At 42.9% G+C, this 27,119-nt stretch overlaps 1 protein-coding gene across 2 annotated transcripts in view; it reads left to right on the plus strand.

Annotated features, from left to right (window-relative positions):
• SEMA3A (semaphorin 3A) overlaps positions 1-27,119 on the plus strand; it is a 295,451-nt gene that overhangs the window by 101,839 nt on the left and 166,493 nt on the right. For both annotated transcript variants that reach the window (XR_011030380.1, XM_068276173.1), the window contains exon 3: positions 9,627-9,689. Coding sequence is in view for 1 of the 2 variants with exons in the window: in XM_068276173.1 (XP_068132274.1) it covers positions 9,627-9,689 (63 nt within the window). In the remaining variant the exon portion in view is untranslated. The remainder of the gene's footprint in view (positions 1-9,626; positions 9,690-27,119) is intronic.

A 27,119-nucleotide genomic window follows, 5' to 3' on the forward strand; every position in this document is an offset into this window, starting at 1 on the left:
TTTAGCCACGTACCCTGAACAAGCATGCAGCATATCAGGTGTTTATGACATTGTCAAGATTAGCTGCATGTTTTTGGTGTGATCCAGACACTACTGCTGCAGCCAAATAGATCAGCAGGGCTAGTATTGTTTAAAAGGAAATACATATGGCAGCCTTCATATCCCTCCCATTACAGTTGTCCTTTAAGCACATAAAACTTTCACTAAAAGTAACATAAATGCCAATTCACTTTTAGTTCCATTTGTTATTCACTTTATGTTAATGATCTATCTATCTTTACATTTTTATATTCAATGCATTGTTGTAAACTTCAGGTTTCTTTTCTTTGTAATAGAATCAGTTTTTCATATTTTGTATCTAATTAGCATTCTGTTTTTTAGATATTTATAATTCTGAGAATGTTTGTTTTTCATGGAATTCAAAAGCTGAACTCATACCCAACTTGTAACGATTGTGTAACTATTTCCGTGGTCATCGCACAGGATGCGCGCTGACACTGCGGAAATCCTCCACAAGCGTATAATCGGAGAGAACCCAGCAATGGTGCTATGCACCAGTAGAGGGGAATTCCTGCTGGCAGATGGAGCTGTGGAGTGCAGAGGAACAGATCCTCTGCACAGCCACAGATGCCAGGTAATGATTGTACGTAATGGGGCAATACAGGGCAGGATAGGTTCTCTCGAGGGAGAGAGCACAGGGACAGAATGTATTTATGTCTACCAATCTAGTCGCCGCCCGGCGACGGTCGACATACAAAAGCAAAGACCAAGGTGTGAACGCAGTCGCAAGAGCGGCGATTGCCAACAGTGACACAAGACAGAGTAAAGGTTAAACGCAGGAGCAGAGAGAAAGACACAGCATAACATACAATGAGAATGTTAATGAAAATAACAAACGCAATACCTAAACGCGGTCACCGCACGTTAGGCGCAACAGCGACAAGCGCGTTTACGGCACGGTCTCCGAACGATAAGCGCAACAGAGACAAGCACGCCACCCTGACTAACCAATGAACACAAATTAACAAATAACAGGAACGCTTGCTAAACAGTTGCCTTACCACAGGCAACCGAAAGCATTTGCTCCAGACAGACTGACGAACGAACAACAGGAATAGGTCGGATAAGATCCACCGCTCTTCCACCAGAGCGAGTGCGATCCAGGTTCAGGGACTGGACAGAAATGATCCACTGCTCTTGCCGCCAGAGCAAGTGTGAACCAAGTAGAGAAACAGAGCTAGCAGGCTCCACTGCTCTTTTCCACCAGAGCAAGTGTGAACCAAGTAGAGAAACAGAGCTAGTGGGATCCACTGCTCTTTTCCACCAGAGCAAGTGTGATCCAAGTCCAGAAACAGAGCTAGCGGGATCCACTGCTCTTTTCCACCAGAGCAAGTGTGATCCAAGTCCAGAAACATAACTAGCAGGATCCACTGCTCTTTTCCACCAGAGCAAGTGTGATCCGAGTACAGGAATAGTCTTAGCAGGATCCACTGCTCTTTTCCACCAGAGCAAGTGTGATCCAAGTCCAGAAACAGAGCTAGCGGGATCCACTGCTCTTTTCCACCAGAGCAAGTGTGATCCAAGTCCAGAAACATAACTAGCAGGATCCACTGCTCTTTTCCACCAGAGCAAGTGTGATCCGAGTACAGGAATAGTCTTAGCAGGATCCACTGCTCTTTCCGCCAGAGCGAGTGCGATCCACACGGCAAGACAGACAGAAGGAGTAACCAGTAGCAACCGCAGCTCTGGCCTACACTCCCAGACAGACAGAACGATTCCTTGTCGACCGCCGCTGGTGACAAGGCAATCGAGACAGAGAGGGAGAACAAGGCAATACAAATAATACAACCTGACTGCACTAGAAGGAATGCCTAGTGCAGTCCCCAGGAATTACTCTAAGACAGGGGTCTCAAACTCGCGGCCCGCGGGCCATTTGCGGCCCTCGATACAATATTTTGTGGCCCTCGCCAGCAAACGCTTCCTTATAGTTCGCTTCAGTGCTCCCAAGTAATCCACCGCATCCCTGCCGCTAAACGAGGGCTGCAGAGCCCCCAAATCGCCCGGGGGGCAATCCGCCGGCATTTCCTGGAAGGGGCAGAGCTTTCAGCTTCGGCTCTGCCCCTCCTGACGTCAATCGCCACACGGATCGCCGCCTCTCCCCGCCCCTCTCTGTGAAGGAAGAGTGAGAGGGGCGGGCAGAGGCGGCGATGCGCCGCGATTGTGAAATCCCTCATGCGGCCCAACCTCATCCTGACTTTGCCTCCTGCGGCCCCCAGGTAAATTGAGTTTGAGACCCCTGCTCTAAGATAATCTAGTAGCAACAATAGCAAGGCTGACACTCCAGGAGTGTTTTAGCTGTAACAAACCATCATGACCAGCAAAGGATTGTGGGATCACATGGTATTTATACTGCAAGCCTTCAAAGGATGTAGCTAGGCAATTTGCATGACAAATGTATGCAAATTCCTCAGCAGCAGAGCAGGTCTGAAACTTGCAAAGTGAAGACAGGTCTCTCTTCCAGAGACCTGCAGCACACAGACTTAAGGAATGGTCAAACAGCTGTCTGCTTGTGCAGACAGCTGAGCGGATCATTACACAACTTTACAAAAAAACAAAAAACAAACCTATAATAGCTGTACAAATTGCAATTAATCAATTTCACAATGTGTAAGGCAGTGGTGGAATGTAATGTATACATTAATGACTTACAATTTAGATTTGGATTTATAGTGAGAACTCAGCTGCTATGGATTACTGTATGTTATTTTTGTTTGCATTGTCAAATGGGAATTGGTATGTAAACCATGGAATAGAATTTTGAACATACAGTTCCACAATTAACCATGAATGCATGTAGGGATACTCACAAAGTATGCCAATTGTTTAACATTTTAGAAGATTTAACCTTCTTTTGCCACAAAATGCCTTCAGCTAGCTTTAGGAAGAATATAGGTAAAGGGGCTGCGTAATGAATTGGAACAACTTTGATTGGAACATTTGTTTCTATTCAGTTACATAATTGATGTGAAAATGTTCTTTTTTTCCTTTCTTTTTTTCTATGCCTGATTAAAAAGTGCAGACTAACCAGCAAGCTCATGGTGACCCAGAACTCATTGGAGTGTGTAAGGGACTACAATGGTCCTAAAAGCCCCCTTACTAAGATGTTAAGAAAAACAGATTAAAAAGTGATGTTTCAAGAAATAGGGTTGTAAAGGAAACACAAAATCGGTAGTCTTATATTTTGCACAACCTTATATAGAGTTATTGAAACTGAATGTTATAACAATGAAAGATTATTAACCTAGTCAAAACATCATTTCTCTTATGACTATTCAAGTTTCATATTCCAGAGCTCTGGCTAAGAGGTCTAAGTTGCATATTGACCTTCAGCTCCTCCATTATTTGTAACACTTCAACATTAAGTACAGTTTACAGACAGCAGCATGTTGAGTCAGATGACCTGAAACTGTACTCTGTTTTGCATGAGCAGTGGATAATTTGTTAACGTTCTGAATTGACATTTGTATTGCAGATGTTTCAGTTTCTAAACTGCACATAAAACTTTGCTTTTGCAGTTCTGTATCACTTATTTTTACTAATTGAGAGACTTGCAGATGCTTTGACACTCCCAACCTGACAGACTCTGTAAGAAACACTATAGTGAAGTTTTATTTTGTATAACCAAAAAAAGTCAGCATGATAAAATAACATTGTCAACTACTGTATTTTTCAGACTATAAGATGTACTTTTTCTCCCTCAAACCTAGGGGGGGGGGGGGGGGGGGAGTCAGTGCGCCTCATAGTCCAAATGTGCCTACACTAGCAGAGGCAGATAGCGCAGCAAAAGCTCTTACGTATCTGTGCGCTCCTTGTCCTCCCTCTCCAGCAAGTTTGATGATCCTGGGGCAGCAGCAGCATGATCCCAGCATCTACTTTTCTCATCTGTGAGGCTTCCTCTCTTCCTATACTTGCCAGGGCAGAAGATAGGGAATCACAGCCACGGAGGCAACGGCTGTTCTCCAATGCTAATGTGTTACAGCGGGGGGCCAGAAGAGGGGCTATCTCAGGCTCTAGGCATCGGATATCCTCTCCTCTAGTCTGCATTTACTAGAAATGTGGTTGGGCTATGGGGCAAAAGAGAGTGATCCGAGCTGTACCGATACCTCTGTACTAGTGTGTACTTCCTTCCCCCATCATAGCAGTCACGCCGCTCTGCCTCCATCTAATGAATATAAGTATCCAATCAGACGGGGGAGGTGGTGCTGCCCCAAACTGCCACTCACAGCCTCTCTGCACCCTGCTGGGCTTTTAACAGGATGCGATGGTCTCAAGGGTGGGACCACCGCTCCTTCATTGGAGCCAATCACTGCACTCTGGGGACACACATCTGAGAACACAGGGAAAGAGGACGGGGGGGGGGGGGTCTCAGGACAAAGGGTGACAAAGGACACAGGTGGACTGACATTTAACAATTTTTTGGGGTTATGCTTGCTGCAGCTATGTACCCATCCCTAGATACTTGAGACCTCTAAAGCCTGTGATTTCACGTTACAAGAACTGGTCCTAAATTTGGTCACATCTACTTCCTACAAGCTATAGGGTCACACTGCCTCATGAAGAAACCAGGATGTTTTTTGTAAGGAAGGGAGTCTGGTTATAGAGAGTCTGGAAGAAATATATACTGTACAGTATTAAGACCTATATAGTCTTCCTACTTTGTATGTTATATGGTGTATATGGTCTTCCTACTTTGTATGTCACACAGAACCGTATCCTTATGTCAGTTTTGAAACGGGCTTCATATCATAAATATGATGAGATATATTGACCATCTCGATGACTTTCACATAAGCTGTATCAAATGCTAAGGAATTCAACTATCATTTTCAATATGAATGATCATTTAAAATGCTGTACACATAAAGCTCGCTAAAACTTGTAAATTGCATCTAAAACGCATATGCATTTTAATGTGTAGAGGTGTAAATATACTTTTACACCTTATACTAAAGCATATGACAAGTAATGTTAGCATTTTCCATGAGGAGTTCAGACTGTGTGAACTACATTTCTCTGGTGTTACCAGCAGGTAGTATATTATTAGTAATATTATTATTATTATTATTATTATTATTATTATCATTACATTATTATTATTATTATTATTATTATTATTATTATACATTTATCTCCTTCCCGACTACCTAACTCCGAAAGGCGCCAAGAGCAGTGGGCAGGGATTGCCAATAAAGGGACCAGGGTTGCCAACCGTCCGTCTATGGACGGACAGTCCGTACAAATGCCCTTAAATTTTGCTTGTCCGTCTCTGTCCGTAGTTGGGGATTAGCGTCCGTCAAAATATGTGAAATCTGCTGGCCGCTGCGCATTCGCCTGTACGCATGCGCGGCAGAGACAGGGATCGCAGTTAGAAAAGATCCCGGGTGGCCGCAGCATAAGCTTCAGGCTGCTGCCCTGTCCTCCCACCAATCATTAGCCTCCATTTTTAACTGGACCCTCTCTTCAGCAAATAGAAGAGAAGCAGCCAGCCAAAAATGCCACGCCCCCACACAGCCCCAGCTTCCGACTACCCGGACAGTACAGAGACAGGAGGAGATCGCTATCTATGGCCCCTAGCATTGCTGGCCCGTGCAAACTTCTCCTCCTTCATCCTGTCAGCTAACATGAATATGCCCTGATCTGCTCTGTGAGAGAGAGAGAGAGAGAGAGTTGGTGAAAGTGCAGCAGCATTTATTACTGTTGGAAGATGTCTCGGGGTCGCAGGAGGTACGGGGGAAGGGAAGCAATTCTACAGAAAGATAACCAGCAAGGCTGCCAATGTTTACTGTTGTGTGGAGGGCGAGAATTATTGCTCTTTTCTCTCCTAAGCATCAAGAGAGGAGACATGAGCAGAGCTTGGTGTAATAATATCAGTCTGTTGGCACTGAGAGAGAGAAGTACTAGTAATCAGGGCAAGGGCATTTGTTTCTTTTGATAATAAATGAACTGTTGTGAGTTGCTCAGATCTAGTATAGCAGCAGCAGCAGCAGTTCTGTGTGTTTCTAATGGAAGTTCACTTCTTGCAGTATAGCCTGGGACATCCATTCACAAGCAGAAAGGTTGGCTGGGACTTCTTCCAGCCCTCAGCAGTCTATCAGGTCCCTTGCTGTGGTTGCAATTCCCTCCATGGTGCTGCTGTCCCCTAATGAAAGATCCGGCTACTGTGCATGCGTGGGTGAATCTGCGTGCCTCCTCTATCGCGCTCCTGTGGCACTCACTTGGCCAGAAAGTCTTCGGTACTTGCAAAGTTCATAGAAACTTAAACTGCACGTGCGCAGAACGCTGCTGGCCATGGGAGTGCGATAGAGGAGGTGTGCAGATGGGCCCACGCATGTGCAGTAGCCGGATGTTTCAGAGGGGACGGTGACACTATGAAGGGAATCTGAACCACAGTGAGGGAAATTATAAACTGCAGCGAGCTGGAAGAAGCCAGAGGTAAGCATTACTCTATCTACACCGTCCCCTCTCCACCTCAGTCTTGTTTTAAATGTTCTTCATCATACAGATTTAATATTACTGCACTTTATGTGCGTGCAATTTATGTAAATATTGTGACTACAACTACACACCTTTAGCCCAACCCTTCCGAGAGTACGCTATTGACTCCGCCCCTGACTCCTCCCCCTGTCCGTCCAAAAAATTAGGCGTCCAGATTTTTTGGACCTTTTGTCCTGCAAAAATTCGAAATGAGGTTGGCAACCCTGAAAGGGACTCACCAATCGTAAGTTCCTAATCCTAACATAGTGAAATTGTAATGTTCCTACTATTCTCTTAATGCAAACCACTTCATGCAGATAGTGTCCTGGCTAAGATTTATAACTGTGACTCAGACACAGCATAGCAAGATTGCCACCAATTTAGCAGTACCATAATAACTTACTGTACACATATGTTTAATCCGTGTCACTGCAATTATGACAGCTATACCTACAGTGAGAATCCTCAAAATAAGATGTTTTGGAGAAGAGCTGAAATTACAGTTATGGTGCAAATAATCTATACATATTAGGCTGTAAATGGCTTTCAATATAACAATACTGTTTCTAGTTTTCATTGTGCACAGTTTGATTTTTTTGTTATTGTTTTGTTTAGTTTTTTTATGTAATTTAAAAGTCTAACCAGTGTAAAAGTCTGAAATATAACCCTTTACATGGCACGTTGGCTTTACCAGCTACATTATTATAATTCCAAAAAGTATAACGTTACTGGCCAAAACACTATTGATACAGAAAATATGGTTATTCTAGCTATGGCTTAACAGAGAATGGCTTGTTAGTTTGTTAAAGAGAAGAGTAGACTTCTGGAGCACTCATAGCAATAAAAAGTCCAAATCCAATAAAATGGATATAAAGGAAGTTAATTTCCACCCAGGTGTTTAGGTAGTTTACTCACTCAATACTATACAAGACTCAATCTCTGGTCAATGTCACATGTCAGAGATCTCGTCTAAGGATACAGTCTGTAACTTGGCTTTCTATTTATGTTACATTATCTGAGGTTCCCAGCAGAATCACAGTCTGGTATTAAATGAGGATCATGTTTTATTCTATACCTAATTCCTAAAAGCTTTTCAACAAGCATGAATAATTGAATGCGAGGATCCCTGGATTTTACAGTGGGTGAGAAGACCATTTTACTTAGCTTAATACTATGTAGCATTAAGTGACTAGTGGTAACCACAGGCTGTATTAGCAAAGTATCTCAGTCTAGATGCCGTACCTGTTTTATTCAGCAACACAATGTAGAAACCTCTTGCGGCAGTTTATCAAGTTAATGCAGATTCCAAAGCTCATTATTTTACTCTGTAATGTGCTTAATATAATAAATTACAGGCACTGCATGTGTTTAAAAAAAAAAGCTAATTTAAAAATCTGGTATGCAGAATAATTTCTGCACAATTACAAAACTGGACATATGTATTCTTATTCTTTTACAAAACAGTGCAACGCATTGTAAAGTGCTTTACAGTATGCATTAAGTGAAATACGTTCATTTTGACCAAATGCAGCAAAAAATAAATAAATAAATAAATAAATAAATGCCCCTACTACATTAAGTAGTGCAATCTATGTGCAGGTCAAAAATCAGCTAGCTTTACATTTCTCTATTTCAGTTTGACTATTTTAATCAAGCTGTACAACCCTGTTTCTAAAGGGGTTGAAATGGTTAATAAAATGTAAATACAAACAAGATGCAACCATTTGCAAATCATGTAAACCTAAAGAAACTGAAAATTGGACAAGGATAACCTCTTAGGGCCTGTACACTGCTGCACTTGCACTGCGTTTTTAAAATAGCATGCGATTTTTAGATTGCAAAGCTTCCATGAAAACAGAAAAATCGCATCGCAATAGTGTGTATAGGTAGGTCTTCACGATTTTCATGATTTTTAAAAGACCTTGCGATTAAAAAAACGCATGCAATTTTAAAAGTGCAGCACAAGCGCAGCAGTGTGTACAGGCCCTTACATGCTGAAAATGGTTACTGCTTTTTGAAGTGTGTGTGCTCATTCTGAATTTGATAAGCAGCAACTCATTTCAAACACATTTTGGACAGAGGCAGTGCAGTGTGTGTTGCAAAAGACACAGAATCCAGACTCATCTCCCTAAAATGGACTCTTATGTAAGATGGAGGTGCTAAAGGGGGCGTGGCCAATCAAAGGGCTTGTAAAGGGTTGGTTGATTTTGCAGTACAGCGTGTGTTCTCGTGTAGTGCGAAGTAACACATATGGGGAACATTTTAGTGGATGACACTCGCAATTTCTTGTTAAATTGTAATACATCTGCCAAGTCCTGGCATCCATGTTATAATGCAAATCACCGTGGGTTATGTGTGTCAGATAAATGTGTGTGCAAAATCTAAAATGTGCAGTGTGAACTGGGCTTTAGGGAACTGGAAGACTCTGGAGGGAGAGAGAGGACCTATGCAGTTGCAATCTTTGCTCTTTCCAAATACAGACCCTGTAGGGCAAGTATGTTTGCTGTGTTTTTTGTTTGTTTTGTTTTTTTCACTGCATACAACCACACCACACAGACCATTCCAACTTACAAAAATAAGCTTACTCGTCTTGCCTCATAGTGAGCATAGACTTTGCTATATAATTTTTTTTTCAGAGCTGAGATTTCCAAACTAACATTTTCAATACCTCAGGAGAGGTAAGCCTATGGATACTCCAGAGTCTTCCCCTGCTTTCCTCCACTAGGCCGTCCCAGTGCTGAGATCCAAAGCACATGACCGCACTGGGTCTGTGCATTAGCACGGACCTGTTCTGGCTTTAGCGGAAAAAGCAGAGCCTGACCGGGTCCATGCTACTCTTTGCAAGTGTGAGCCTTTAACAAGGGCTTGCCAATGGTCTTTTGGGGGATGCAGCACTGGAACGGTCCAGTGGAGGACCACAGGGGAAACCTCTGGATTATTTAGAATATTCCCTTTATTCAGGTGAGTACACATTTGGGGCATTTTATCCATATGCATACCCTTTATAACTAGTAGGAGAATTGTTAAATGTAAAAGTCAAAAAACGGTAAACCAGAACATGCTGAAAATGTGATTATTATTTCTCTTATTAGATTGTTTGGCCTGTAACTAACACCCGAAGAGATGAGTGCAAGTGGGCAGGAAAAGACATTGCAGTAAGTACACACCATTCTAGCACTTTATAAGGATGTATTATTTGCTCACCATTGTCATGCAGGTCCTCCCCAGGATTTAAAGAGACTCCGTAACAAAAATTGCATCCTGTTTTTTATCATACTACAAGTTCCAAAAGCTATTCTAATGTGTTCTGGCTTACTGCAGCACTTTGTACTATCACAGTCTCTGTAATACATCAACTTATCTCTCTCTTGTCAGACTTGTCAGCCTGTGTCTGGAAGGCTGCCAAGTTATTCAGTGTTGTGGTTCTGTGATGCATCTCCCCCCTCCAGGCCCCTCTCTGCACACTGCCTGTGTATTATTTAGATTAGGGCAGCTTCTCTCTTCTCTCTTATCTTTTACAAGCTGGATAAATCGTCCTCTGAGCTGGCTGGGCTTTCACATACTGAGGAATTACATACAGGCAGAGCTGTCTGCACTCTGCAGGAAGAAACAGCCTGACACTTCAGTGGAAGATAGCTGCAGGGGGAAAGAAACACACAAATGATCTCTTGAGATTCAAAAGGAAGGGTGTATACAGCCTGCTTGTGTATGGATGTATTTTCTATGTGTGGACATACTGTACATCAACCTACTTCCTGTTTTGGTGGCCATTTTGTTTGTTTATAAACAAACTTTTTAAAACTGTTTTTAACCACTTTTAATGCGGCGGGGAGCGGCGAAATTGTGACAGAGGGTAATAGGAGATGTCCCCTAACGCACTGGTATGTTTACTTTTGTGCGATTTTAACAATACAGATTCTCTTTAAGTTCAAATCTACAAAGAAAGCTATTTCTGAAGTAGTCTAGTGGCTGGATGATCAATGAGATACACATTTTTCCGAGTTGATGCACATTTCTATGCAAATATATGCAGTTTGAAAATGGACCAATCAATTTAAACCCAGGTTTAAATTAATCTCTTGAGGACCGCAGTCTGAACCCCCCTTTAGAGACCAGGCCATTTTTTACTAAATTGGCCACTGCAGCTTTAAGGCCAAGCGGCAGGGCCGCATGAAACAGCACACAAGTGATTCCCCCCTCTTTTCTCCCCACCAACAGAGCTCTCTGTTGGTGGGGTCTGATCACCCCCCCCCCCGTGTTTATTTATTTTTTTATAAATATTTGTTATTTATTTTTTATTAAATTTGCCTATTTATTTATTTATTACAAAAGCCCTCCCTCCCCCCAGCCGGCCATTCATGGCAATCGGCTGTCATAGGCTTCAGGCTATGAGAGCCGATCACTCTTTAGTGTCCAAGGGGGCTATCTCTAGTGTCCACACGGCTGTCCCCAGCACAGCGCTGCTGCAGAACGCAGCGCTGTACAAGATAATTAGATGGCGGTTTTGCCATCTAACAGCCTCCGAGCGATGGCCGGAGATGCATGCGCAGCCTGCATGTAATCTCCTGCAAATTGAAGCCCCAGAACTTTATGCCGATCGGCGTTAGGTGGTCCTGGGGCTGCCGCAGCTGCCACGCCCATCAGCGTGACGTGGTCGGCAAGCAGTTCATTGGTCCTTTTTCAAGCTGCATATATTTTCATATAAATTTGCATCAACTTGGAAGAATTTGCATCTGTTTGATCATCCCTACTGGAATTCAGGCTATGGAAATATGATGGTATGTGATTAGTATGGTTTATCACTGCCTTGCCTTTCAAAAGATTAAATTATAATCCCATCTGCAGTTTTTTCAGCAAACAGTAAACACTACATGCTATAGCTCAGTTTGTAGTTATTGTTTCACATTCGTTACATACTCCTTGTGGGGACATTCCCAAGATTTGGATGCTGTGGCAGTATGGAGTAAGGTAATATGATCTCTTTAGTATTGTTGCTTTAATTACCTGTTAGGGCTTTTCCTCTGAGAGTTCTTGATTGCTCGTCTGTTAAACCGCATAAGTAATTAAAGCATGCCATGTCTGTTACTTTAAGATGCAGGTGATTCATTTTATGTAAGTACAGACCAAAAGATTGCACACCTTATGGAATGCAAATAATTCCATAAGACGTATCCACAGGTTTGTAGTGATCTGACCTGTCTTGACAAATGGACCCTGTCCAGAAGTATTGTTTGCTTAAACAGATGGGGCCATATGCAACTCTCTTTTTCACCTGAGTTTTCACCTAGGAGATAATTTTTAATCTTCGATTTTAAATAACTTTCCAACACTTTTCAACTATAAAAGTACCAAAAAGTAGGTGAAAAAGTACTAACAAAATTATTTTGAGTATTTTCTTGGTTTCTGGTGGCTTAAAATGCATTTTATTGACAAGTTAAAAAATATCACCTAGGAGAAAACTCAGGTGAAAAAGTGAATTGCATATGGCCCATGGTGTGATACTCTTGTAATGGAACAATAAAGCATGGTTTCTGATCTTCTCCAGTGTGCGGACCCTCTCTTTGGAATATTGCATTGTAAAAATATACATTATAGCCGTAACTGACTCACGTTTTGAATGGGTATCTTCCCTGTTTGCTGTGCTTATCCTCTGCCTCTGGCAGTGGACTGCACGGCTAATACAATTTCTGGTTGTTGTTTTTTTGTTTTTGTTTTTTTTTTTACATTATGTATTCATGCTATTAGAATGATTTTATAAGTCAAGAATGTGGGCTGGGTTGGCATATTTTGCTATTTTGGTTATATTAGAAATGTTGATTCTTATCTGTATTACCGGTAGTTTAATTTAGATACTAAAAAACTAGCTGTGTATAACATCAAGCCCAACTAAACCTAAAATTGAGCAATGACACATTCTGAATGCAATCATGCTAATTAGTGCAATTTTTTAGTATTACCCTTAAAACTAAACTTTAATGCTTTGTGTAGCAGTGGTTGATGCAGCCAGTTCAGGCTTCAGAGCTCTCATAGCTAGAGTATTAGAATTACTCTCATATTCTTCATGTGATCAGATACATGGTTGTTATTGTTACTGAGGAATTCTGGGGAATGTAGTCTAGCATCTGTTGTTCTGCCTGCTTTGTTTGTAGTGTGTTTACAACTGACCCATTTTTCAGTTGCATCTAGAGAAAAAAGTATGCCAGTTATAGTACATTTCCAAATACCTTTGGCACATGAAACAGGTATTCTTTCAAATGCAGACCATATTTGAAAAGCTTCAGACTTCATGAGTGTTGACTTCACTATTTTATTTTATTAAAACGTTGCAAGTCCAGTGGGACTCAATCCCTCTAAAATCTAGGACACACCTCCAGTTTCAGGAGGAATCCTTAGAATAGAAGTACCAATATCTGCCTCCATCTTTTATGAACATTGCTATTCCTGTGTTGTAAAAGGGTAGGAGGACCATTATTTTAGGTGGAGTACAGTTTAAAATCCAAACAGCTAAACAAATAAGTCTGAATATCTTTTACAAATTCAAATTTGCTTCCAGTTTCTGGAGATTTTTTTTTCACCTTAGACCTCATCCAAAACACTACTTTTTATCTTGCTTTAGTTACTGTGAATACAAGCTGCAATCAAATGGCCATAAATTCAGCATGCTCATCCCTTGCTGCTCTTAAGCCCCATCTACACGATGGAACATTGCAGCGATCCAGCGGCTCGATTAGCCGCCGGATCGCCTCTTCCGTGTGCCCGCCGCGTCCCCGCTCACGCCTGCATCAATACCCGCTCGATTCCCGCTCGTCCCCGTGCCGCGCCGCTTATCTTCCGCTCGATTCCCTGCCATTGTCCCCTAGCGGGGAGCGAGCAGGGAATCGGCGGAAGCAAGATCCGTCCTGTCGGATCTTATCAATCGAGCCGCATCAGCAGCTCGATTGATAAGGAGCATCGCGGCCGCATCTACGTGTGTAGATGCGGCTTTAGTTTAGCCCAGAAAGATCACAGAGGGCTGATTAGCAAAGCCCGGAGATCATAAGGGATCCAGCAAACTGGGGCTAGTTTTATGCTTGGTTGTGGTCATATCAGACTACAGTGAAGACTGCTGAAGTGAAATAGCAGTTGGAAAATTGCAGTTTTATACATGTTCTTGCAGTGAGTATTAAATCAAGGACAATGTTCATGTGTTGCAAGTTGCAAATGCTTGTTACACATGTGTGCTTGTGGCTGCAATCACTTTTTCACAGTTTTTTAGTAATACTTGCTATGTTTTCATATGACCAAGAAGAGTTGCAAACTTTTTGTCCTTTTTATTTCCGTGATAGAACATGCATTATAGTTTTTTTTGTTTGTTTTTTGTTTTGTTTTTTACAATGCACTGTTTGGTGTACAAAGCTTCCCAGAATACTTATTACTTTGTTCTCATTAATATGGTGATCACCCAGAATCCCTCACAAAGCAAGACATAACATCTCAAAGCTGTCACATCCTTCTTCTAGGTTAACTATGAACTTATTTATCACACAAATAGGGGGTATACTTCTGCAGGAGATGCTGTATTTTTTCTGTATATGTATCTGTGTTAAATTACTCATGCTGTCCATGTCCTGCCAGGAAGAACTACTTGTTCATCTGCAGAGCTGAAACAGATATGTCTGTGTAGTGCAGCTACCTAAATTCCTAAGTGATCTGTTAAGGATTTTTCTCTTTAATAAAACCAGTCTAGGTTTGCAATATCTATCATGTTCTCTGCTGTTCTTCATTGTCCTTCCGCTGTGGAAAATCAGTCCAAATGACCTGATTAACATTTGTTACAGAGGGAGTTTAGTCAACACTGAGTAAACAAAAGTAATCTATGATTTTTATTCATATAGAACCAACCTTGTTGACTTTATAGAAGCACTGAGTAAGCAGAGAACTTGTGAGTGTAAAGAATCTACTGCTAGAATGTTGCAATTTTTTGCATTAGTTTTCAACTTGACATAGTAGAAAAATAGTAACTAGAATAACCAAACATTAAAAAATGTAGATCATGATTAAGAGTTAAGAAAATTGCTGAGAAAACAGTCCAAGCAACTCACTGTAAGCTGATAAAAAATAACTGAGACCAAATAGCCATAAAGCTGGATTCCCAGTGGTCCATTGCACTCGCTATGAGTGTGAACTGCAATGGGGGGGGGGGGGGGTATTAACTTTAATACAAAGCCTGCATACAGCGAGTTATATTAACACAATTTGTTAAAACACAGCACTGTGAACAGCCCCATAGAATTGTATGGGCAGTGAGTTGCCGTGCAAAATTATTTTGCAATGCAACTGAGCTCTGTGAACTAGCCCTTAGTCTCAGACATTGTAAGACAGCGATTTAACAGTACTGAGGACAGAAAAATAAACATAATAGAAAGAAATTACATCAGATCAAAAGCTTTTTTTAAAAAAAAACTTATATGGACATATTGATGTTTAATATTCAGGTAACTGGCTTTGTCAAAGGTGCAAAATTGCTCAAATACTTTTCCTTTAGAGCTCTCACCAGCTCGGGCTACTTTTACCAATATCCTAAGCTAGGAGTGCTGGAAAAGTATTCTAATACTGTATATGAAGCATTTATATCATGTAATATACCTCAACATACTGCATAGTGCATACAAGTCCAAATTAATTACCTGCCCTAAATGCCAGACTCTCAATCAAGATGTGGGGCAACTCTTCTGGAATTGATTAATGAATCAGACATTTTGGGCCTCTCTTGAACATTATTGTTGTAAGGAGACCCTTCCTCTCCTTAATTTAGTAATTCAATTTCTTTCCTGCATTCACTCATCCTTCACCTATTACAGGAACACTATTAAACCAAGTCCGAACAGAAATGGAAGCTAAAGCGGAACAGAACGGAAGCAGCAGAACAGAAACGGAGTGGCGATGGAGTGGAAAATGATCTAATCGACCTGTGATCAGATTCTTTTGCACAGATCTATTTGCCACTTCAACACAAGTGTGAACCGGGCCTTACGGCTAGGCACCACCAGAGAAGGGGGTCTTAGGGTTTGACACCGGGGGGAATTAGGGTTAGGTACCATCAGGCCTTAGGTTTAGGCACTTCTGGGGGGTTATTAGGGTTAGGGTTTAGTCGGCTATATCCAGCTTTCTTTTATAACCAAAATCACTTTTCTTAGCTACATCCAGCACCCTTTTATAATGGAAATCACTTTTCTCTGCAATATATTTTGCCCTTTTTTTCCAGGCAACCTTTTCAAATGAATGTGTTGAACCATATAAGACATTTTATTAGTTAACCACTTAAGGACCACGGGCTTAAACCCCCTAGTGACCAGGCAATTTTTACAAAATAGGCTACTGCACCTTTAAGGCCTTGCTGCAGGGCCATACAACTAAGCACACAAGTGATTCCCCCCCCCTTTTTCTACCTCCCACCCCCATTTCTGCCCACCAACAGAGGTCTCTGTTGGTTGGCTTTGATTGCTCCCCCAATGTTTTTTTTTTTTTTAATAATTTTGTTATTTTTTAAAATAAGTCTGGCTATTTTTATTATTTTGGTATCCCTTCCCCCCAGCCTATGACAGCGATTAGTTGTCATAGGCTTCAGCCAATGAGAGCTAATTGCTCTCCTGCACCCCAAGGGGACAGCCGTGTCACACGGCTGTCCCCAGTACAGCACTGCCTCGGATCGCAGCGAGCCAATCAAAATTGAGAGGAAGTACAATTAAATGGCCTAAGTTGATTACATTTGCATGCAAGTTAGAATTATTAGCTAATAACTTTCCTTAGTTCTCTGCTTTACCAATAAATATAGTGTAAGAGATTTCATTTTATTCTGCAATTCATATAATAGCATACACAAGAAAGCAAAATCTCAGCAAACAGAACATTTTTGGAAGTATTATTGATAACTTTAAACATTTCACATTTTTGGTTTGTAATGAAATCCACATACAGTATGTTTCCAAATGTAATTTTAATTCAGAAGACTTCACAAAAATCATGACTGCAAGAATAACTGAACTGCATTATTTTGGCTTCATCTACGCACATATGGTAAATATAATAGTCTAGCATGCTTCGGTGGGGTTTGAACAGCATGTGCATCATGTAACTGTGGTACCCATGAAAAACTGGACGACTCAGGCACACAGAAATTAGCACAATAACTGATTGTGTATGAATTGTGTGTAAATGTTCTCGAAAAAATATGTATAATGTAAACAGAGCAATGATTTTGGCTGCAGTCCATCCATTAGGAATGGTAAAGCAGCTTTCTGACATCTAATCCAGCAACTAAGACCGCTTAATGTATGCATCTCCTGAAAACTGAAGTGCTGTAACCATACTTAACACCTGAATGTACACACGAATATAAATGTGCTCCATAGTATCAATGAGAGTAATATTCACTCTCAGTCTTTTGCTAGAGTGTTGGGTGTCTTCCAGATGGCAGACTGTACTGCATTCTTTCTCTTTGCCAACTTCTAGGATTTTTGTTGTTGTTAAAAACTACTGGGATGATTTGGAATGAAACACTACACATTTTAAAATGTACAGAAATTTACTGTATCAGCCATATTTGCTAATTTTATACAATTTGTGAAATGTACACATACTATATATGTGGTTTGGTCGAAGAGAAGGATACTTGTAGCATTATGTGGCTTATGGACATCCAGTTACAGACAAAAGTATAAGCAAAACAGTAGAAAGATCAATGTTGTTGTGGAGAGGTCAACAGCTCTGAATAGAGATGGCCGAACGGTTCGCCGGCGAACGGTTCCCGGCGAACTTCTGTGGTTCGCTATTGCGGCGAACCAGGAACTTTTCCGGAAGTTCGGTTCGCTCCCATAGTGCATCATTAGGGTCAACTTTGACCCTCTACATCACAGTCAGCAGGCACATTGTAGCCAAATAGGCTACACTCCCTCCTGGAGCCCCACCCCCCCTTATAAAAGGCAGGCAGTGTCAGGCAGTGGACTCACTCGTGTGCCTGCAGTAATTGGTGAAGGGATAGCTGCTGCAGACTCTCATAGGGAAAGCTTAGTTAGGCTCTTGTAGGCTTGTTAGGTTGCTCCTGGCTGATTGCTATTGCTAAAAAAAGCACCCCTCAACAGCTCTTTTGAGAGCTAATCTTGTTTGTGTGATCTATTTTTATTTTTTGTGTGGCCCACTTGCATTATATACAGCTCTGTCAGTCAGTGTCACTGTGCCTGTCTGTGTTTGACAGGTGTACATGTAATACCCATCACTGCATATACCTACTACCTGTTGTGTTCACTTCAGTACACCCACCTACCTACGTGAGTGCACGCAGTGTCACTGTGCCTATCCGGTACCTGTCTGTGTGTGACAGGTGCACATGTAATACCCATCACTGCATATACCTACTACCTGTTGTTCACTTTAGTGCACCCACCTACCTACGTGAGCGTACACAGTGTGATATACCACTCTGTTAATACCTGTTAACTGCACTTGTGTGACCTGGCAGGTCTGTTTGAGGTCGCGCTGTTGTGATTTTGTGCGGCCCGCGACCAAAGTACAGTGTTCAGAAAAAGGCACCTGCCATCAACCCCCAATATTGTCAGGACGTAGTTGACTATTTAACACAGAACACCTCATCTTTCTCAGCTTCGGCACGGAAGCGTGACATATCTTCCTCCTCCTGCTCTGATTCTGGCACCCCACTTAACACTCAGTCGGCCGCCACCACCAAAGTGCCATCATCCCAGGGCTCAACGGTGTGGACATTTTTTTGTGTGTCTGCCTCAGATGAGAGCAATGCCATCTGTACTCTCTGCCACCGAAAATTGAGCCGTGGAAAGACCAAGACCCGCGTAGGGACAACTACCTTACGAAGGCACATGATTACAAAGCAAAAACTGCAATGGGATGAGCACCTGAGGAAAAGCAGCACACAAAGGCAAATCCACACACCGCAGTGGAAGATATGCAATTATTTCTCAAAAAAGGCAATACCCAAACTGTACCGTGATGTTGAAAGGCAAGTGGTGTCATCTCTAGCACACAGCGTTGGGTCAAGGGTCCATCTGACCACGTGGTCTGCAAAACACGGTCAGGCCTGCCCGAAGACTAAGTCGGTCCCCACACACAGCATCTCTTCCTGCACGCCATGTGACTGCCTGCCTCAAGACTAAGTCGTTACTCACACAGCATCTCTGCCTGCAGACCGCTTGACTGCCTTCTCCGCCACCACCAACAGGGTCCAGGACTCCAGGCGATTTCCTGAATTTTTAAGGCCGCTACTAGCAGCGCCCGCTATAATAATTTTTCTGGTGCATGTACATGCCTGCCTAATTTTTCTGGATGCACTGCGACTGCAACAACAAAACAAAAGGCATGTACATGTGCCAGTTCCCCTTCGTGATCATTACCTTGCCGCGGTGAAGGGGCTTGCGTATCACAATGAAGCTATGACCGCTGGCTATATGAGTGTCTCGGGGGGGGGGGGGAGGGTCACCCAAGATAACAAGGTCATTGCTCCATTGTGAACAGACCAAATTTGATCAGCTGGACAGTCACTGTTCTGTCATTCAGCTACCTCAGCCCGGCGACCATATGGGCTTGAAAAACGCCACGGCCTGCACTCTGGCCATGGTGCGCACCAGTCCAGCCCGGTCGTCACTACAAAAACAGCTGCTTGCGGTGCATTGCACAGTGAGTTTGGTGTGTCAGTGTGAAGCAGTATTCTTATTACGCTCTCTGATTGATGTGTACACATGCAAGATGTTTTAAAGCACTTTAGGCCTGCAATTTAGCATTCAATGTGATTTCTACCCTTAAAACGCTGCTTTGCGTCAAATCCAGATTTTCCACCCTGGGACTTTTGGCGTCTATCCCACTCATCCATGCCCCCCGCCAGGTGTTAGACCCCTTGAAACATCTTTTCCATCACTTTTGTGGCCAGCATACATTTTTCTAGTTTTCCAAGTTTGCCTCCCCATTGAAGTCTAATGCGGTTTGCGAAAGTTCGCGCGAACCGAAGTTTCGCGAGAAGTTCGCAAACCCGGTTCGCGAACAGAAAATGGGAGTTTCTGGCCATCTCTAGCCCTGAATGGCCTTTCATATTTTGGCTTACTGGACAGTAACAACATTACACTCTTTTATGCTCATTATGGGAATTGACCTTTACTTTTTTCCTTGTCTGAGTCACCCATAAAGGTTACTTCAGTAGTGTAGAAACTCCCAAACATGCTTTTGAGAAGTACTGGGAGAAATGAAGGTAGATATACATATAGTGATTTAAATGTCCACTTCATCAACCATTAACTCAGGTTTAATGATTTAATTTCAGAATGTGTCTTGGGCAGCATATTAATTGTGGACAGCATTCTTGCCCTGCGTTGCTAAAATCCCCGGTCTTACTAACAGCTAGGACACTATTCACGTGGAGTTTCTATGTTATTCCCATGTTTATATGTGTTTTTTTTCTGCCAATTTGGTAAACATACTGATAAGTTTGATACGTTAATTGGCTTCCCCCTGAATTGTCTTCCGACTATCTAGCCATGGTGGGGACTCGGCATGGTCAATGTGGTACACATAATTCCTTGAAGAAATTATAGTTGCAAAAACTTATTCTTCTATGCATTAGAGTAGAAGGAGACTTTATTATCAATGGAGTATATATGAAAGAGCCAAAAGAAACCTTTTAGTGTTGTCAGCAGAGTATACAAACTATGTCATAGATCATTATACCCTATGTCTGACCTCTGCTGTGTGACAACAAATATATACAGGTCTTTGATGTGCAATATGCTGTCAACAATATTCAAATTCCCACAGGTACCTGGTCTACTTTGTGGCACCTGCACACCAACCACAGCATGAGCGATGTTATTCCAACACACTTATGATATGCATGCATAATATAAATGCACCCAGCCAGTCTCCAGATTTTTTTTTTTGTTTTGTTTACAGATGTAGCCAGGCTGGCACTTATTGGTGACCACATCTCTATCAAGGCATATGCCCAGTGACAACTAGCTATTATTATTATTATTATTATTATTATCATTATCATTATCATAATCATCCCCCAGTTGGGTCTTTTCAGGGTCAATCCATGTGCAAAAACACAACTGTATGGTCTCTACTTATTTCCACAGCCACCATTGGGAGACATGGATCTGATTACCTCAGAATCAAACATTTTATTCGCCAAGCCTGACTGGGTCATGCCCGGAATTGGATTTGGCACATAACAGATAACAAGTAGGAGATAGGACACACAACAATCAGCAGAGTAAACACAATATACAATATACAGCAGTGAAAAGGCAGTGACTCAACTACATTTAGTCCATAATAACATAATAATGACCAGTGACCATAAGATTGGGGGGGAGGGGGTTCACTATGGGAGGTGAGGGTATTAAGGGTGTACACTCAGGCCTGGTTTATGTTTCTTAGAGCATCTTAAACTTGTATCAGCACAAGGTCTTCTGGTGTGGTTTTAATATAGCTCCCATTCTGCGGCTAGCACACATGATATTCTAATCTGTGTGAGATTAATATTGTGCAAGACGTTATCATCTAGCATTGGATGGAATGACATTCCCTGGTATGCACCAAATAATGTTGCCATGATTTATACACACACACGCACGCACACACACACACACACACACACGGCGTTTCTAACCATTTTGACAGTCCAGACAAGAAAACCTGTAGCCCCCCCTCCCCCCACACACAGACATAGCGCCAACCCTTAAATGGAAGGTCGAGGATGTTTAAAAATAAAAAAATCTACCTACTTGGGGTTTCCTCCAGCCCCTGGCAGCTGACCTGTGCCCTCGCCACAGCTCCAGTGTCCCCCGGTCCCCTCCGGTGCAGATGTCGACCTCGCCAGGTCAGCATCTACTTGCGCTCCAGCGTGCGGCTCACAGAGTCGCACTGACGTCAACTGGACTGCACTGCGCAGGCGCAGAACTACTGAGCCTGCGCAGTACAGTCCGTTTGATGTCAGCATGACTATGTGAGCCGTAGGCTGGACTGCAAGTAGGCCTCTAGTACCGGAGGGGACCCTGGGCCATCTGCGGGGTGCAGAGCTGCAACACAGTACAGCTGCCAGGGGCTGGAGAAGATTTTTTTTATCAAACTGCATACAACCATCACCGCCCCATGCTAATACAATAGTGGACACTGGGGACTCACTGATAAGAAGGCAGGGGCAGGCAGCAGTGGATCAGATTCAGGCTCACCTTATATCCTTATATCCTCCAGGCTGCCATCTGTCTGGATTAGCCTGTGTCTGCGACTTTCTCTGGGGGGGACGCATGCAGCCACATTTCGGGGGAATGCAGAGTGGCACGCAGGCCAGCCAGGGGGCACAGCGGGGGGGGGGGAGGGCATAGTCAGGAAAATGTCTTTAGAGGGCAGTGCCTGAATGCCTGGCACGTCACATGTGCTTGACAGACGGGGGGTCAGAGTTAGAGGCGGTGCCGCACGAGGTAAACAATGTACCCATGCGGCTGCTCGCCAAGATAGAGAGCAGGCAGTACTTAGACTAGAGGAGGAGGAGGAATGGGTAGGGAACAGTGCTTGCATCTGGCCAGCGTGCATAGAGGTACTGCGAGCCTGCGATAGAGCACATGACATGGATGGTATGTAAATAAGCAGAGTTGAAACCCCCCCCTCCAGTGCTTCAGGCGAGCACCTTGACTTGCCTGGGGGTTGAAATGCCTACACACACACACACACACACACACACACACACACACACACACACACACACACACACACACACACACACACACACACACACACACACACACACACACACACACACACACACACACACACACACACACACACACACACACACACACACACACACACACACATATCTTTCAGGCTCAAATAGGCTTTTTGCCATTACATCTAAAGAGGGGTTCATCTGTCCTATTTTGCTTTAGTATTTCTTTAGCTGTGACCAGCAATTCCAACCAGTCAGAGAAAGTCAGATTACCTCACTGAAAGGGTGGAAGGTGAAAGTTAAGCCCTGGATTTGCCAGAGAGGAAAGTTAGCAGTGATTTGTTTAACGATTGGTGTCAGCAACACAGATATTTCTGATTATTGGTGATCTGCAGAATCACCAATAATACTAGTATAGCTTGAAACAGGACACCCAATGTGACATTGTGTTTAGTGCAACAGTAAACAGAGAAGTTATCTCCCGAGGAGCGGGAGATACAGACACTACTGCAGCCAAGGATTCCTTGAAGAGCAGGAAATCAGACTGCACTGCAGCCAGTGGACCCCTGAGGGGCAAGTTACCACTGACTGTGCTGTAAGATGATCTCCTTATGTGGAGGAGATTCAGACTGTACTGCAGCCGAGAATTCCCTGAGGAGCAGGGAACCTTGGATAGTACTGCAGCCAGTGGACACATGAGGAGCAGGGACCACTGGCTGGGCTGCAGGAGAGAGAACTGAGTGAAAGGGAGATATGATAGAACTGCAGCCGAGGATTCCCTGAGGAGCAGGAAATCAGATGGTACTGCAGCCAGTGGACACCTGAGGAGCAGGGACCACTGACTGGGCTGCAAGAGTGATAACTGGTGAAATGAGAGCTTTGCAGCCAGAGACTTCCTGAGGAGTAGGGAATCAGACTGTGCTGCAGCCAAGGATTCCCTGATGGACTGGGAATCAGACTGTACTGCAGCCAGTGGACTCCTATGGGGTAGAGACCACTGACTGAGCTGCAAGATGGTCCTCTGAGGAGCAGGTAACCCTTGCAGCTAATGAACACTTGAAAAGCAAGTGTCACGGATAGTACAGTAAGGCTGATCACCCAAGGATTGGGTGACAGCCAGAAAGGTCAGACAAGCCAGGTCAGCAACACATGGACAGATAAAGTACAGAGACGGAAGACTGATTCGGTATCTAGGTACAGGCAATGTCGGCAACAGGTAATCAGATAGGCAAAGGTACCCAATCAGGGAAACAGCTAATTTTAAATGTAAAATTATGTAATTGTTAAAAAAAAAATGTATGTTGGTGTAGTTTACTATTTGGCCACAAGATGGCCACAGTCGAAAAAAATTCCTGGATGCGAACGATCTCGCATCCAGGAACTGGAAAGAGGACGGGAATTTTTTTTGGGGGCAGAAAGACGGCGGTCTCTGATGCGAGATCGTCGGTTTTTCTGCGGAAGACTTAGATCAGTGAATGGGAACTATATTCCCATTCACTGATCGGGGGGCTAGTGGCGGGAGTGCACGTGATCGTGCGCACCGCGCAGCAGCAGCAGTGCCTATCTGGACGAACATCCTCTTCCAGATAGGCCGAACTGGTTAAACAGAAGTTGTGGCCTAGGCTAGGTAGGCTAATCACTACCAGCATCTCTAGTCTTGTGTTTTCACTGTTGTATTTAATAATGTTACAAAACGCAGCTAATTTATCACATGCGCCAAAACACTCAACAGAACTCCTGTACTTAGTCTGCTTTTTCTTTTTTTTAGGCAATTGTTTCCATTATTATAAGAAAGATCAAATTAATTTTCTTAAATTGTGTTTGAATAAGAACCAACTGATAGTTTTGGCTACTTGCCAGACAGATGGTTAGTTAAATATGAAATTCTTGACATTCCACAAGTGTAGGATTTCTGTAGTGATAATAGCAGAGTTCGTAATGCACAGACCTGATCTGAGTATCTCAGAGAGAACCACTATAGGTTACTACCCTTCAGAAATGAATCTGTATCCTCTATAATAAAACCCCTGTGTCCCTGCGTCACGCTGTCCCTGTGTAGCTTGGTCCGTGCTTTTTGCTACTGCGCATGTGCGCACCACGGACCCAGCCTCACAGAGACAGGAGGACGGGGCCAGGGAGATGGGTGGGTGTGTAAGCAGGCGGCCGGGTGTGCAGCGGGTGTGTGCGCGGCATGTGCTCGCCACGTACGTGCAGTAACATGCGGGCGGTGGCGAGACGGGCTTGGGTCTGCTAGTTTAGAAATAATTAGACAAAGCTAAACAATTAAAACATGTCAGTTTATCTATGAGTAAATGCCTGATAAATAATAATAATAATCTTTGTCTCTGTGGCCATTGATTGAAATCAGGAGGGAAGTAATAATGACATAAAACTAGCTGTGAAATGTAAAGGAAATCTGTGAAGACATAAGTTACCAGTTCATCTTTGGGAAAGGAAAAAAAAACTTGTACAGCTTTAGAATATAAGACCCTCAAATTATTTCAAGTAGCCACCAAAGTGCCTATGCCGACTGAGATGTTAGATGTTCGTGCACTGTTAATATCAGATGAACACTAAACATTTAACTGATCGAAGATGCTTTACCTGGTTACCACCTTTTACTGAATTTAATGACAGTTCAGAATCCAACAGAAATTTGATCTAATAATTTCACTGCTATTGCGGCTATGTAGTGCTGTTCAATGCAGTAGAAACCATGAATATGCTGCTGTTGCCCATTGCTCTCTTAACTCCTACCCACTTGAAAAAAAAGAATACCCTAGCTCTGCCAATGTTCATTTAATAAAATGATCAAATGTGGTTTGAAAGGGCTTTCATTTTTGATAGATTCAATTTTTGCAATTGATTTTAGTGTCTAATCTATTAAAACTATCTAATGGCGTTTAATGGCCAGTAGTCTTAGCATAGGAATGCTCCGCTCCCTGACCTGAGAGCTTTTATGATAAGCCACCACCTAAAACATTGTGCTAGATATGGAGCTTTGATTCATATTTCATGCAATAAATCATTTAACCCAACTTGAGGTCATGAATCTTTGTTTCTTCAATTATGGCATAGATCTTCATCTATTTATCCCGTTCTTCAATTGTGGTGTTCTTGTTCAGTTCCAGAACTATTTAACGCTTATCAACCATCTCCACCACTAGTGATGGTCGGAAATGCCAATTTCCGATTCCGCTGTAAATCTGCATTCCGCCATTGCCAAATACCGATTCCGCTTTCCGCTACCAATTTCCGCATTCCAATGCGGAATTTCCGCCGGAAATCGAGGAAATTCCGCCTGACTTTAACATAGATTTTCTCAAAAACTATAAGGTCTTTTTGAAAACTTTGTTATGCATCTTGTCCAGAAGATTCTGTTTAAAAAACCCTGAAAATTTGGTGTTTCTAGCACTTACCTGGGCTTTGCTATTAACTGCTAAAGTCAGCAGATTTTTACTGTAATGTAAATGGAGAAAATAGGCAGATGCAGATTTTCTGCATTTTACATTACAGTAAAAATCCGCCGACTTTAGCGGTTTTCAGGGTTTATTAAACTGAATCTTGTGAACAAGATGCAAAAAAAAGTTTTTTCAAAAAGACCTTATAGTTTTTGAGAAAATCGATGTTAAAGTCGGGCAGAATTTCCGCGATTTCCGGCGGAAATTTCCGCGGTTTCCAGCGGAAATCCGCCTAACGCACTTGCATTACCGATTTCCGCATTCCGATGCGGAAATGCAATTTCCGATCGGAATTTCGGAAATTGCATCCCTATCCCTATAATACCAAGCCTGAGTGAGTTATATGCAGGAGCTGCTGCAGATCTCTCTCCGGTATGTTTTTTTGTTCTTATTTTTAGGGTCTAAAAGCTTGTGAAAAAATTGCACGGCTTTTGGACCCTAAATCTGGAAATAATCATAACGCCAGGGAGGGTAAAACCTGTGTTTGTAATGCTGGGAATACAAAGTTCGTTTCTGGTGCTCGATTCTCCTCTCGATCGTTTTTGCCGCTCGATTCTGCAGTCGATTCTCTTATCTTCCGCTCATTTTTTTTGTATCTTTTTCCATTCACTTCTATCAGTAATAGAGCGGCAAAAAGATCGAAAGGGAGATGAGACATGTCGGAAATTATCTATCAAACCATCTAATCACCTCAAATACGAACCGTGTTTTCCCAGCATAAAGGTTTGGAGAGACTAAGCATATAGTTACGTCGGAAATGGCGTGCAACTTACTGTCTGGGCATAAAAATACTTTTGAAAGTCTATGTTTGTATAGAAACTTAATTGATTTGGCACTCTCATAACACCTCAGGTCCTCATACTAGTTAACTACCTAAAGACCGCGTCACGCCAATGGGCGTGACCGCGGCGGCAGCCCCAGGACTGCCTGACGCCAATTGGCGTCAAGTCCTGGGGCCAGCTACTGCAGGAGATCGCACGCGCAACTCCTAGTCTCCCAGCAGTGATCGCCGCTCGGGAAACTGTTAGACAACAAAATGCCGATCTGCAGCAGCGCTGTACTGGGGACAGCCGTGTGACACAGCTGTCCCCTCTGTTGCTATGACAGCCGATCACACTGATAGGCTGGTGGGGGGGGGGGGGATTTAAAAAAAAATATTAAAAAAATTATTAAAATAAAGAAATATTTATTAAAAAAAAAAAAAACACCAGGGGGGCGATCAGACCCAACCAACAGAGAGAGTGGCCAGTTTCTCAAAACAGGGCCTAGTCTTTAGGGGGTTTAACACTGCGGTCCTCAAGAGGTTAAAGTGTATCTCTCCGGTGGCTGCTGGAGAGATACGTAAATAGCGCACTTCACTTGCATCAGACTGGCCGTGACTGGCTGAAGTGACTGGA

The sequence above is a fragment of the Hyperolius riggenbachi genome, chromosome 3 (assembly GCF_040937935.1).
Source record: "Hyperolius riggenbachi isolate aHypRig1 chromosome 3, aHypRig1.pri, whole genome shotgun sequence".
Lineage (NCBI taxonomy): Eukaryota > Metazoa > Chordata > Amphibia > Anura > Hyperoliidae > Hyperolius > Hyperolius riggenbachi.